At 38.7% G+C, this 15554-nt stretch overlaps 1 protein-coding gene across 1 annotated transcript; it reads right to left on the reverse strand.

Moving 5' to 3' along the window:
- Nucleotides 1-1971: 1971 nt before the first annotated feature.
- Nucleotides 1972-3879, reverse strand: LOC147606913 (hydroxycinnamoyltransferase-like). The gene is made up of 2 exons (XM_086791348.1): nucleotides 3292-3879; nucleotides 1972-3090 (listed from the first exon to the last, which is right to left on the reverse strand). The coding sequence occupies exons 1-2, from the start codon at nucleotides 3733-3735 to the stop codon at nucleotides 2110-2112; spliced, it is 1425 nt and encodes a 474-aa protein (XP_086647474.1). The 5' UTR covers nucleotides 3736-3879; the 3' UTR covers nucleotides 1972-2109.
- Nucleotides 3880-15554: the final 11675 nt, after the last annotated feature.

Raw genomic sequence — 15554 nt, forward strand, 5'->3', positions numbered from 1 at the left:
GTTGATGATTGAAAGTTAATATTTATATATATGTGTGTTATTTTTTTATTTATTTATAGATTTTTTTAATACATGGCATTATATAACTTCACTTCTTGCAAAGCCAACTCTTTGGTGTTGACCCATTCCTTCTCAACATACTGCATGCACTACGCTAGACAACCACAGGGATGGGTGCGTAAATTATAACAAATCATATAAATATTTACATGTTTCTTTATATAACTTCTTAATTTTTACTTGTTTTAGGATTCTACCTATAGTAGACTTTTTCGTGGTCAGAGTTATGGATAAGGGTGTCGAAAGATATAGGATAAGTATTCTCTATGAGGAGATAGAGATAGAGATATATAGGATTAGTATTCTCGATGAGGAAATAGAGATATATTTATATTGAAAAAAGTGTGTTTCTGACTATGTTCATGACGTACAGACAAGTGTGCATGTTTTGAGGGTAACTCTGTACCTGAGGACTAAGTCTTATTTATGGCATATAAGAGCTACTCATTTTGATACGAGACCTTTGTAGCAATGCTAGCATAACTTTACCTAGGTCTTTGTTTGTGTTATGTCTGGTAAGGTTATAACTATAATAAACTTTAGTTGTAGGACATTTTATTAATAGTTCTATCTTTTGTGTGTAGGTCAACGAAAGAAACTTTGCATGCTCAATGTAATGGAAATGCATCGCCATCCTACCATGTTAAGCATCATGCATTGCATGTGGTTGATGGTAAGAACCACAAGCTTCATTTTGGTAATGACTGTAAATCAACCAATTTTCACTATTTTGTTTTCTTGGACAAGTATCGCATGTTTTGAGGATGACTATGTATCTGAGGTCTAAGTCTTATTTATGGCATATAAGAGCTACTCATTTTGATACGAGACCTTTGTAGCACTGTTGGCATAACTTTACCTAGGTCTTTGTTTGTGTTGTGTCTAGTAAGGTTATAACTATAATACACTTTAGTTGTAGGACATTTTATTAATAGTTCTACCTTTTATAATACACTTTAGTTGTAGGACATTTTATTAATAGTTCTATCTTTTGTGTGTAGGTCAACGAAAGAAACGTTGCATGCTCAATGTAATGGAAATGCATCAACATCCTACCATGTTAGGCATCATGCATTGCATGTGGTTGATGGCTGTAGTAAGAAGCACAAGCTTCATTTTGGTATTGACTGTAAATCAATCGATTTCTCACTACTTTATTTTCTCGAATATTTCTCTTCTTCATCGCTACAAAGCAAGGGAGTTCTTTGCATGTTTCTTTAGGAATCATTTTTTAGTACTCTTTGTGCATGTGAGTATTCGATGTGTGTACATGCACATGCATGCGCATGCACACGTGTGTATTCTGTGTTCAAACATGTGTATAGAGGCTAAAAGTATGCACTGCATGAACGGACATGTGTGTGACAACATGCATGTCTATTCACTATGCATGTCAAAGAGTAGGTCAAAACCCACCAAAGACACAAACATGTGTATCGAGGCTACGAGTATGCACTATGTGAATGGACACACGTGTGCGCAAAACCTTACAAATGGTATAACAACATTCATGTTTATCCTCTGTGCATGTCAAAGAGTAGGCCAAAACTCGTTGACGACAAGTACACCCCAACACTTTACATCGATTATCATTGTTAAGAGAGAGAGAGAGAGAGAGAGAGAGAGAGTTGGAGAGTTAAAAAAAGTTAGAGAGAGAATGAGTTAATTTATTAAAGGCAATATTACAAGATAGATTACCCAATTTCCAAAGGGAGATATCAAGGAGCTTTGTTTGACAAGAAGTCTCTTACAAGTTGCAAACAATAATGCCGCACACGGATCTACAACTAGTAATTCATAAATTTTAATGTTCTATTCCTACACGCATTTAATGAGCATTTTCCTCCACTAAAGAAAACAAAAATTGAACTTTTGAAAGTCAAGACTTTGAAACAAACTAGACGGAAGGAATTCTCAAAATTCACTTTCATATTCTAAGGGGTGAGAGCGCCTTCACACCTGTAGGTAGGCCAAACAAAGGAATAATCGTAACTTGTGGCCTATGAGAAAAACTTGTTCATCAAGGATAGGAGATGACTTGTGTGGTTGTTAGTTGCCAAAGGGACTCGTTGGGGGCTTGGCTAGGAACTCGGGGTCTTTCAGAAGGCGCCTCATTACACTAGCGGGGAGGGCCATGCAAATCTCCACATCACCCACGGCCGACCCCGGACGTCCGCCAAAGAGGACCATCTCTCCATCTCCTTGCACCTTGACAGACCGGACAGCTGCCGGTTGCCCCCACCCGAAGTCCACATGGTAAACCGGGAACCTCGGAGAGCTAGCCACGTTCATCATCTGCCCCGGCGGCGGGCTTCCATCAATACAATTGTCACGAAGCTCCAGCCAATGCATGAATCCCAAAAGGGTGTCTTCCCGGCAGCCGGCGATGGCTTCGTGGACGCGGCCGGCGGTGGCAGCCAGCTTTTCACGGCAAATTTTACCGACGGTGCCGATGGATGCCCCGAACATGACGACGTTACCGAAGTACGCCGGCGGAAGGGGCGGTGTCAACCGGCTACGGCAGTTAGCCAGAATAACGAAGACGGTGGGATCATTGGCTAGCCCTTGTCTAGCGGCGGTCACACGCTGCCAGAAGTGGGCGCATGTCACCTCGTAGGAAGTGTAGGTCCCGCCAGCCGCACTTTTCAGCTTCTTAATTGCCGCAGCGGGCAAGTCGAACACGCACTGCACCAAGGAGTCGGGTTCCACGAGGCTGGCCGTGTCGCCATTGTCCGTCGTCTTCTCCATGGGGCCATTTCTGTTCTCTGCCACTGCTGCATTCCCTTCTAGACTTTCTACTTCTTCTTTGTCTTCTTCTTTGACATCCAACTGTAGGTTGAAATGAGCTTTTTCTGGATCTGGATCCGGCACTGCTAGCCTCTCCCTGTTGTGCAATGGCTCCACCGTCAAGCCCACCCCCCTTGCACACTCCCCCCATGACACCATGAAGTTCCACAACGATTGCCCATCTGCCACTATATGGCTCTGTGCTATCCCCAGTGCAAGCCCTCCATCCGAAAACCTTGTTGCCTGCTCAAAAGCAAGCCGATCCATTTGTTCAGTTTACACTAGTTTGATACTCTGTGTGTGTGTGTGTGTGTGTGTGTGAGACAGAGAGAGAGACAGAGCGAGAGAGAGGAAACCTCTAACGAGCTAGAGTCAGGATCTACATCAGCAGCGTTAATCACACCCACAACTTCTGAGCAAAGGGGCTGGTGTTAAGGATCTCACCTGCACTGAGAGTAAAGGGCTGGTGTACAGGCAATCCCCCTTGTGCTCCACATGCTGGCAAAGCTTCTCAAAGAAAACCTTCATTTGGAAGCCTTCTTTGTCAAGCTCACTCATGGCAAAATCAATGGAGGCCTCCACAAACTCAACTCCTGCATCATTGCAATCAATCACGTGCCTCTTGTCATTTCCCACTGCTATCCTTCCAGACCATGGATAGTAATGCACAAGCACAAGGGACAGGCTCCTCTTAAGAGTCTCCACTGCGTGGGGAAGCTCTTGCAGAGATGTCTTGTAGAATATTAACCTTTGATTGTAATGAACGAATTGCCAAAATATGTCCAAAGAGGGCAAGAACAAGTGCCCTTTACTGGATGGAGAGGCCGGGAAAACCATAGATGTCTCGAGCAAAGTCACCATAGGGTCGTTAGAGCCCAATGCAGACATGATTGCAGGTCGGTCAATGAAGAGAGGGGCGCAGTAAACCTAGCTAGAGTTGAGAGGGTGGGCACAGTAGAGGTGGAGACAGGTGAAAGTGTATATTGTAAGAGGCGAAGAAATAACGCGGTTTGCAAGTGCTTGCTGGATGGAGAGGTAGACAAAGGACCTATTTAAGGTTCTAGAAGGTAGGCACAAGCGCCACGTCGTCATGTAGACAAAGGTAGGCACAAGCGCCACGTCGTCATACGTGTGTGTATAATCGTTTACAAATTATTTTTCGCGACTTTAGGAAATCATTTTTTTAAGAATTTATTGAAAAATAAATAAAATTTTAAGAATTTATTGAAAAATAAATAAAATTTTAGATTTGACGTTAATCGAAATCATTTTTTAAAAGAATTTATTGAAAAAATAAATAAAATTTTAGATTTGACGTTAATCCGTTTCTTCGGAAATCCTTTGAGCAATTTGGTCCGGAGTATTTTGCTATTTTAAACGGGTTTTAAAGTATTAAATTTCAAATTAAAAAATTAATTGAAGCTTTTACCGAACCATCAACATGAGTGAACCACCCAGGTGTGTGTGCGCACGTGTGTGTAACCTACACACGTAACCTACCCGGGGGAGGCGTGTGTGTAGCCTACACCCAAAATCTTGGTGACATGCAAGCCCTTTCAACTAGGATACGCCAATCGGTTTTTTTCAGTCTCAAGCTATTAAAATACTCTACATGGTTTTTTTCCCCTATAAAAAAGTGTGGAAAAAACCGGTAAAAATTTACCAAAAAGATCTCACAATTAAAGGTTTTAAAATTCCTAGAATGTTTTCAATGCTTTTCTTTTTAAAATGCATGTAGTTTTGGACGGTTTTAGTTATAAATACATTCAAATAATTCAAAGTTTTGAAAGATGAAGGTTGTTCACCATTTGGGTCACAAGTTCTTTTTAGTACATGTTTGTGTGACAAATGCAGAGTCTTGCACACTATGTTGTGCATACACCCATTTAATTTATTTATTGGACAAGTGACCAATTTTAGATTCGACCATAAACTTATAAAACTTATTTTACGTGTGCATTTGGAGAATCTATTACATATTAACCATGGACAACCAAGGCACAAGGAGAGGAGAGAAAAAAGAAATCTTGGATTTCTAAAAAATAAGAGGAAAAAATCCCATTGATTTGACCCTTTGTATTCTGGCTTCCATTCCTATGTTTTTCTTCTTAATGTCTTTTACATACCGTAACAACACATGGGTTGAGTACTAGTTTCTTTTAAACCTTCAATTTAATTGTTGGAAAAATGCATGAAAGCATCATCTTCACCAAGCCTTATCACCTCTATTGGAGCCAGCTAAACTGACAGGAACAACCGTATATACACACACTACCTTGGTGCTCAAAAAGTTCATGGTCTATTTCAAACTTAACTTCATTCAGTTTTACCTCACATGCATTAGGTACACCCACCTCACACTGAATTTGGTTGTAGAAAACCATTGCATTAGGTACACCCACGGTGTGAGGCGAATTTGGTTGTAGAAAACCATTGCATTTGTAAGTTTTTTAAATTTCTCATGAGAGAAGAAATGTATCTTTCTTAAAGAATGGCATTTTAGAATATCCATAAGACACATCAAAATAGGAACAAAGTGATCTATTTAAGTTCTAACAAGGGCTTGGCCTAAAATTTAATGTGTGCGGTAGGGCTTAATCCTTAAGAAGGAGGGAAAATTTTTAATCCTTCAAAAGAAAGGAAAAACTGTTATTTTCCCTTGTAATCTCTTTACTATATTAAAATGTATGTTTAACATAATTCCTTCAAATGAAAATTTGGGGTCACCCTTTAAATTCTAAGGCAAACTAGAGAATCCATTGTTCCACATTATTTTCAAGGATTGATATTTATTACATCTCCAAATTATGTGTGATTGGCATGGTGAAGATTGTGCTCATAACAAGATGCATACTCATGCATTTGCAAACTTGAGTCTTGTTTCAACATGACTCTTGTTTGTTTTCATACTCATGCATTTGCAAACTTTTCTTGTTTCAACATGACTCTTGTTTGTTTTCATACTCATGCATTTGCAAACTTTTCTTGTTTCAACATGACTCTTGTTTGTTTTCATACAACTTGGGCTTCGCCTACAAATCTCACTTGTCTTGAGATACATTTTGCACAAAGCAAAATGTATCTCTTGAGATAGATTTTGCACAAAGCAAGTAGAGTAAATGTCCACTTCAACATATTTAAACTAACATGTGGGTTCACAGTAGATCATTAAATAATCCATCCATTTTTGTTACATTATACTTCTCATGTCCCAACTTACACACTCGGGTGTAGCTTGTCGTTCCTTACAAGTCGAGTTGGCGTAACTTATTGGTTCTCATAAAGATAAAATTGGTGTCAAGCCCCAACCCTGAATCTATCCTAAAAAGAATTTTAAAAAAATAAAAATTCTTCCTTCCATAATAAGAAAAATACTTCTTATTATGTCCTTATGTAGAGCACAATCATGTACTCTTGTAGACTGCTACATTATTGCATGTAAATCTCTTGATGAGAAATTAAAAAGAAAAAAATATTTGGAACATGATTCGAAGTTAGTACTTTTTTTATAAACTAGGATTTGTAAAAGGACATGAGAAGTACAAATCACAAATCTTAAGATGGTACCCAAAGCTAAGATAGTGTATGTAGTAAACGTGCCCTAGAGTCTAATTCACCATACACAATTATAGCTCAAATGGGAAATATTACATGTTCATGGAAACTATTTGGCATCTTTGAAACATTCTCTCTAAAAATTTATTAAGAAATTTATGGTTTTCATACATTTTGGGGAAAATCTATTCACTTGAAGTTTTGAAAATAAATCCTAAAACTAAGACTTATAAAAATAGCAGCAAACTAACAAGTGACACAAAATTTGGACTATCTCTATGGAAGCACTACTGTATTGTGTTATCCATAATTTTAATGCTAAATAAGCAAAAGATGAGATAAAAACAATAAGTGCAATGGATAGATGCAAATGAACATGAAATTTGGGAGACATGATGAGATTTAAAAAATGTTTGGAAAGTGCTCAAGGAGATAATACATAGATTTCCACACTCCACGTTGCTGAGTTGTTGAAGTCATTAGGGGAAGGTTGAGGTCTATAGGGGCCCTTTAAGCTGCCATATTTTTCCCGCCAAAATTGAATTTAAAATTGAGTGGATAAAACCATATCATGTGACATATCTATGGAAAGAGCTCAGCGAGTAGATTCTGGATCTCTAATCTCCGACAAATTTTGAGCTCATGTGTAGAAGTTATGGATGTCTGAAATCTCAAAAACTTTCCCCCCAACTTTTTGGGAATGAAAAGTACAAAAAAGCATCTTCTCTAGAGAATCTTTTGACCACCTTTAATCACCCAACATTTTTGTATACATGGCATCACATGATTGGCCCTTTTCCTTAATAACCTTTTAATCACATGGCATCTTAAAGGGCCCCTATAGACCTCAACCTTCCCCTAATGAGTCATCATCATTCCATGCAATTTGGGATCATGGGCTACAAATTATTATTTCTGGTATCCAATCTTTTCATTCTGGCACACATTTTTAGTAAATGATCGTGGCTCCACGTGTCTCCTCAGAATTCATCCAGGCCATGTATACAATGTTAGTCTCAGTATAGTGTGACGACTTCCAAGAGAGGCAACCATTAGGCAATGCTCAAATTCAAAGCCTTTAGAGAAATAATAATTTCAAGACCATACATGAGCCCATACATGCCTTTTGATGGTTTGTTATGGTAATTAATTTATTAATTATTGTTGGGTGACCCAACAAGTGAAGAATATCTTGGGTGCCCAAGGTAAGTTGATTGTGAGAGTGAATTTGATCAACAGTAACACGTGTGAGACGTGCCCAATCTAAGTTTATTGTGAGTGATTCTGATCAACGGTAACACATGTGAGACGTGCCCAAGCTAAGTTGATTGTGAGTGAATCCAATCACAACAGTAACACGTGTGAGACCTGTGGTGTTAATGTGCGAGTTTGATTGTGAATGAATCCGAGCAACTCTGTAACACGTGCGACGTGTGTGAAGACATTGTGAATGAATCCAATTAATTATAACAGTGAATAATCGAGAGTGAATCTAGATAATGTTTACTACTTGTCGTTATTATGTTTGTGAGTGAATCCAAAGTAATTGTGATGTAACATTGTGGACTGTCTTTGAGTATATATCATAAGTTTGGGACAACGAAGGTAGACATTGGGCAGAAATATCTAGCCATGCACATGTGTGCAAAATAATTAATTTTGTATGGTTTGGCCCATTGTACATATGTTGGGCAAGGTTTATTTTTTATGAGATACTTTAAAAGCATTGGACTATGGTTTAATTTTACAAAAGCCCAATTTTGGAAAGCTATGCTATTTACGGCTCCAAGGGTTAAATTTATGAAATATGATTTAAATACCACGTGTGGGAGCCACACACGATGGGGGGGAAGATTGCACCCAATCTTGTGTTCTTTGTTTTTTATGCTCTTGAGTTATGGTGTCTATGGGTTATTTTCCTTATTAATCAATTTATGGAATATTCAAATATCCATGTACTAAAGGTCCTATAATAGTGGTATCAAAGCATGGAAAATTCAAGTATTGTATTTGGGTCATGGAGACTTGAAGAAGAAAAATCAAGAAATTGATTTTTTCTCAAAGGTTATTGGCTTGGAGAAAATTTGACGGCTTTTTTACAAATTCAAAATACTTGCATGAGAAGTGGTGAATCTATTCAAAAGTCTGCAGCAAAGGTACAAGGGCTTTGGACAAAGACATGATTCATTCAAAAATTCAAAGGGCAAAGGAGGCAAAAGCAAAGAGTCCTTTGGGAAAATATTTAATAGTTTATGGGAAATTTTTGGGCCGTCCGATCAAGATTTGGATAAAGGGTTGAGGTATTAAGCCACACTTATGCATAAAACCACTTTTCTTGAAGTGAAAGCATCTTTCTTCACCCAAAACCACCTTCTTGAATTTTAATCCTCTCCATAATCCATCAGCATGGATGGAATCAGCAAATTGAGGAGATCAAGTGCCCATTCTTAGAATTGCTAAGCACAGAGCAAGTACAAAACCTATACTAGAGGGTTAAAAATTTTTCTTCTCCCTTTTCCAAAAATAGGTGCTACTACGTTGGTGGTTTCGTTTTCTTGGAGAACAAAGAAAAATTATTTCCTTTATATATATTTCAAGCTCCAAAAATTTGTAATTTTTTTTCAAAGCCTTAACAATGTATTCTGTAAAAATTCCAAAAATTTTCAACTCTGTAATTGCTTCGAAATTCCAATTTTTACTCAAAATATGCTATTTTTTAGCTTTCAGGATTTTTGAAAAATTGCCCAGAAAATCTTAAGAACTACTTGAAATTTTTTAAAATATTTTTTGCAGCCTCTACAACAGATTGGTCATATTTCTAGCCACTTACAACTTTTGGGTTTATCCTCTCTATTTCAAATCGAGGGTTTTAAGTGTCGAATTGAAGCTTTTGTTGATGCTTTCGGCGAGTTTCTTTATCAAGTCAACAAAATTTGGAGGTGTTAAACAACCTGCCAAAGTCAACCAACTTTGGATTGGTGGAGTATCGACTTAATACGAGCCATTGCAAATTACAGGTGACAGCTAAGTTAATTCTCTCGCTTATCTCTTTCATATTTTAATGATTTTTATATTTTCTTTATTTTCACCATGGCGAACAATCCTCAACCGCCAACCAAGATTAGTTAAATGCACTTCAAGATCAACTCACTAGTGAGCGTAATCAAAGAGAATAAGTTGACATAATAATTTCACACGCAAGAAAAGAAGAAGGTCGTCTTTCGGATCCGATTCTTCAAATTTTGAGGGGATTGCATACGCAGGACAATACAGGCTACTCTTCAAGCATAGGAAACAAAGAAGGGAAGAAAGATCAATAGAAAGGCTTTTACATACCAGGATTATGATGACAAAAAGGATGCACAACGTCATACTCCTATGGTTGAGCCAACTTGATGATTACTTTTCTGAAGATAAATTTCTTGAGAAGGATAAGGTTAAATGTTCTACTAATCATTTGGTAGGCACTGCAGCTCTTTGGTGGAATGCTATTAGACAAGGAAAACGTAAACCAAAGTCATGAAAAGAATTCCAGAAGCTAATCAAGAAAGATTTCTTACCTCTGTCATATAAGAGTAAAGCCAAACAACAATGGGATATTTTTAGACAGTTGGAAAAGGAGAACATGTCATCTTATCTTGTCAGATTTTGGCAAACTTTATTATAACTTCAAGCTATAGCATGTTCCATCCTCATTCTCTTAGCAATGCCATTTCTCTAGCGACCAATTGTGAGAAGAAGAATGAATTTTTGAGAGAAACTACAGTGGTGGCGGATTCTCACATTCCTTAGTTTCCTCGATCTAACCCTCTTTCCAAACCTTTTGAGAATTTTCAAGTAAAGGTGAAGTAGCAAGGGACAAAGGTTCACAAGCAAATGGAAAGAAGATCGAATTAACAAAGAAGAATAACAATGGAGATCAAAAGCCTCATGCGATTGCGATTGCATGCTACATATGTGACAAACAAGGACATTATGCATACGAGTGCCTAAAGAAGACAAAGAATCGAGTTATGGCCGTGAATGTGATTGAAGACGAAGGCAACGATATGACCAACCAAATCTAGAGGGTACTCTGAATCATGACTTCTACAACTAGCAAGGTAAGCTTAGACATTGTTCAATATGAAGAGAAATTTAGAGTCCATAGGTGGCCTTTTTGCCAAGCAAGAGGGGAAAAATTCTTCTAGGGTATGTTTATTGATTTCCTAAATAGTTAAAGAATAGTGCTTAGTTAAATTCAAATTATTCGTCATAATACTTTCAATGACTGGTATGTACTTTCTAAAAGCGGAAGAAAATACATATTAGAACATTCACTATTAAGACTTCAGTTTACTAACAATGATGCACATATGTTTTTTATTTATCACACCGAAGGATATATGTCACTTATTGTCATTTCACATTGAGCCTATAGATTCTATTATTATACATAAAATTACTTCAGTTTATTACAATTATCTTCATCTCAATACCAAGAAAAATAACGGGTTGTTTGTGAAGGATACTCGTGTTGGTTTCCGTGAAAGATACTTTTTTTTAAAATGTCTATGATGGATACTTTTAATGATATTTATCTGTGATGGATAACTTATCACAATTAAGTGTTGAGAGGGATTCTCTCTGTGACAGATACTCTATCCTACTCTTTTCACTTGCTAAAATTAAATATGCAACTAAGGACAGTTGCAACCCAAGAAAGAGGGATGCTATGGTAATTAATTTATTAATTGTTGGGTGACCCAACAAGTGAAAAGAATATCTTGGGTGCCCAAGGTAATTTGATTAGAAGAAGTGAATTTGATCAACGGTAACATGTGTGAGACGTGCCCAAGCTAAGTTGATTGTGAGTGAATCCGATCACAATAACGATATGTGTGAGACATGTGGTATTAATGCACGAGTTTGATTGTGAGTGAATCCGATGGATTGGAACTTTCTAATAAAATCACCACAATTCAAGCACAGATTTGATAAAAGATTGATAAAGAGAGAGCGCACACACAAGAGAGCAAACCCTAATCCATTAGTATAACCCTAATCAAAGAGGGAAACCATATCCACTCTCACACAATGCATAATAGAAGAGAACTACACACCACCCACACAATGTGTTGTATTCACACACCAAATAACCCTATCTAATGCCCACACACTGTGGCCAGCTGGACGCGGCCATTTATTGTCACACACATGCTGCTATCTACCATGCCAGCACATATCATGCCTAGCTCTAGCTGTCATTGAGCTTGTAATCTCAACAGCCCCTCTCAAGCTCATGATGTACAGCCATAGATGAAGAAGATGAGCTTGGGCTATCAACACTCCCCCTTAAGCTCATGTCTCGGAAGTACTGAAACTTGTCCTTCCCAAGTGACTCAGTGAATATGTCAGCCACTTGCTCATCTGTCTTTACATAAGACAAATCAATATGTCCATCCAACACTTTCTCCTTGATGAAATGATAATGGACCTCTATGTGTTTGGTCCTCGCATGATAAGCATGGTTACTAGCTAGCTATATACTGCTCATGTTGTCACAGTGTATGACAACTCAATCATCACAATGCTGACCCAAATCACCAAGTAGCTTTTTCAGCCACATCACCTTACATATGGCCATAGCCGCACCTCTATACTTTGCCTCTGTACTAGACAAGGCAATTGTGGGTTGCTTCTTGCTACTCCAACTCACTGCAGCACTCCCAATGTTAAACGCATACACACTAGTAGATCTCCCGTCATATGAACTTCCTACCCAATCTGCATCTGTGTAACCATACACATTCAACTCTTTCCCTGACTCATAAAATAGACCATAATGGGTAGTGGTCTTCACATATCTCATAATCCTCCTGATGACAGCATCCAAATGAGGCTTCCTGGGACTCTGCTTGCATAAATTGATTCACTAGTCCCACAACATAACATAAGTCTGGCCTCATAATAGTCAAGTAGATAAGACTACCAGCCATTTTCCTGTATATGGTGACATCTTCTAGTTCATCACCCAAATCAGCCCATAAGCTTCATATTCTGCTCCAAAGGTGTCATCATAGGCTTACAACTTGTCATTCCATACTTTGCTAACATGTCTAAGACATACTGCCTTTGCACTAGCCATATACCATGAGATGTCTTGATCACCTCAATACCAAGAAAGAATCTGAGTTCATCCAAATCCTTCATATCAAACTGTGCGCTTAAAGATGTCTTCACATCCTCAATGTCTTTCCCATGTTCACCTGTCACAATCAAGTCATCCACGTAAATGACTATCACAACCAATCCATTCTGTGTCTTCTTCACATAAAGTGAAAAATCTGAGTTTCCCACATGAAAAACAATGCTCATAAGATAGTTGCTGATTTTGTTACTCCAAGCTCTTGGTGCCTGCCTTAAACCATACAATGCTTTCTTCAATCTGCATACACGTGTGGGATACTTAGGATGTACATACCCCTCTGGTTGTTCCATAAATACTTCCTCTTGTAGATCACCATTGAGGAAGGCATTCTTCACATCCATTTGAAACATATTCCATCCATGAGAAGCAGCCATAGATATCATAGACCTAACTGTTGCCATCTTAGCCACTGGGCTAAATGTCTCATCATAATCCAAACCATGTGTCTGTGCATATCCTTTTGCAACCAACCTTGCTTTATACCTCTCTATTGAACCATCTGATTTACACTTCACTTTGTAAACCCATTTACAGCCAATCACATTCTTGCCATCTGGCAAATTTACCAAATCCTACGTGTCATTATGCACCAAGGCATCCATATCCTCATCCATGGCTCTATCCCATGTCTCCTTGCCAATAGCCTCTTCAAAACATGAAGGCTCTACATGCTTTACGAGACGACTGATGTCATATATGCATAATACATGCTTTACGAGACGACTGATGTCATATATGCATAATACATAACATAACCGCTGTATGTCAACCTCTGTACTGGGTATCTCACTCTCTTTGATCTCCTCACTGATTGTGGCTCACTACGAGCTCCATGTTCTCTAGCATGTGGTGGCATATACCTGTCATTCCTAACACCTGGAGTTCTTATTTTTGGAATCCCCAATTCCTCATCAAGGCTTTCTGATCTTGATGAATCATAATCTATAGTACCAATGCCAATACCTTCTACTTTCTTCTTTCCTTTGTCCATAGCACTACTCCCAGTGCTCACATCATGTCTCAATCTTCCTGACCATGGACTCACATTATCACTGGATGACTCAAGTGATCTACTCATACTAGTAGATTCCTAAATAGGAATATTCACATCCTCATTTGCATCTATGTCATCAACTATGACATGCTCACTTTCTTTGTACCAAGTTCCCATCTCATCAAAGATCACATCTCTACTAATGACAACCTGTTTTTTCACTGGATTATAGCATTTGTATGCTTTTCTCTCTTGCGTATACCCAATGAAAACACATTTTTCAGCCTTTGGATCCAATTTCCTTCTTCTCTCATTTGGTACATGAACATATGCAATACATCCAAAGACTTTCAAGTGACCAATATCCGGCCTAAATCCTATCATCCTCATAATAGGTGTACTCTCATGTATAGCTGCGGTAGGAGTCCTATTTAACAAGTACACTACAGTAGCACATGCTTCTTGAAAGATCCCTGTCCTCTCCATGCAACGAATTCGGGGGTGCTAGCAGTGGAAGTAGCACTTCTTGCGCAGGGCAGAGCCTCTCACTCGGGGCCTCACCCCCACGGATATCCGGACAAGAGACTAACCCCTCGGTTCTTCCAAAACCGAACTCGGAAAAACTTCCCTCACCCAGAAAGCACGGGCGATTGCTCCAGGATATTTTTATTCTAACGTAGTCAAGAGACTTAACACACAAAAATGATCCGACCGAACCCATAACTCACATGGTCAGATCTAGGAAAAGACTTGCACTTGGATCATAGAGACCAACACTTTTTTCCTCATCGAGAGGCACAGCCGTTGATTTTTTTCCATAGAACAAAGACTATCCGGGATTTAATTCATCTATCGTACCATAACAAAATTGAGTCTCATTTTAGGGATCTATCAGTCCATCCTAACCCCATCCAGTCCCATTAGGAATTTGGTTATGTTTTGTCCTGGGTACTAGGGAAAAGAGTTTCGAGGCCCCCTAGCCGGCGCTGCAAGCAAACTTCAAGATAGTCACACCACTTACACACCCAATATGAAATTGCTAGTTTCACAGATTTAGCTGTGAAACTAAATAGATTCAAGATAGTCACACCACTTACACACCCAATATGAAATTGCTAGTTTCACAGATTTAGCTGTGAAATTGCTAGTTTCACAGATTTAGCTGTCTTTAAAACAATCTTTTAATGAAACCATAGTATCACACTGATCATAATCCTCCAAAATATCTGGTTGAATTCTAATTTCCAATCATTCTTTCATCGGTGTACCTATGGCATCATTGGCAACCAGAACGCTCACCACCTGTCCACTTAGGGGCCTTTTTGATAGCTCCTAGCTAATAGTACCCGTAAATATATTCACTTATAAAAATCCAGATGGACTCTCCATTGTTGAAGATCAGCAAGATCCACCAACAGATCCATATAAAAGAGCCATGGACTCATCCGTTGTTGAGGACCAGCAAGGCTAATCAACCAGATCCATGCCCGAGTTTAGAAAACAACTCTAACTCCTTGTTACATTTTCTTCCTCGATGCACGCATGGGTATCTTCGGCGACCTAGAGCCTGAGCACTGTATGGTCAGCACCCTCTAGGATTCTTTGTAGGTCACCAAGCGCTTCACTCATAGGCCGCTTCCTTGGTCCCTTATCCACCGTACCGGAAGCTCACCATTTAAATCGAACCGAGGCTAGTTAAGACCTTGGCCGACCTTGCTACACAAGACGTTCTCCATTGACTCTCCGTCAGATGTTGCAACTCTGTCACTTAGGTCTCCACGACCTCATTCACAAGATGGTGAAAATGCTTCCCCAGCTTTCTTGACATAAAACAGTCATTCAAAAATAAGTCATAAAATAGAGTTTCTAACGAATTGTCATCTTTCCACATTGTTCCACATCATTTCTCGTTATTCCACATTCTTCTACATCAATTAACATTGCTTAATCCACATCCAATCATATGTA

Source organism: Cibotium barometz, chromosome 56 (assembly GCF_041138505.1).
Source record: "Cibotium barometz isolate CiBa-2024 chromosome 56, ASM4113850v1, whole genome shotgun sequence".
NCBI classification, from domain to species: domain Eukaryota; kingdom Viridiplantae; phylum Streptophyta; class Polypodiopsida; order Cyatheales; family Cibotiaceae; genus Cibotium; species Cibotium barometz.

Coding starts and splice junctions, on each gene's coding strand:
- LOC147606913 (XM_086791348.1), bottom strand. CDS start 3,735: ATGTCTGCATTGGGCTCTAACGACCCTATGGTGACTTTGCTCGAGACA. Junction 3,091..3,291: donor GCCCTTTACTCTCAGTGCAG/GTGAGATCCTTA, acceptor GCTTTTGAGCAG/GCAACAAGGTTTTCGGATGG.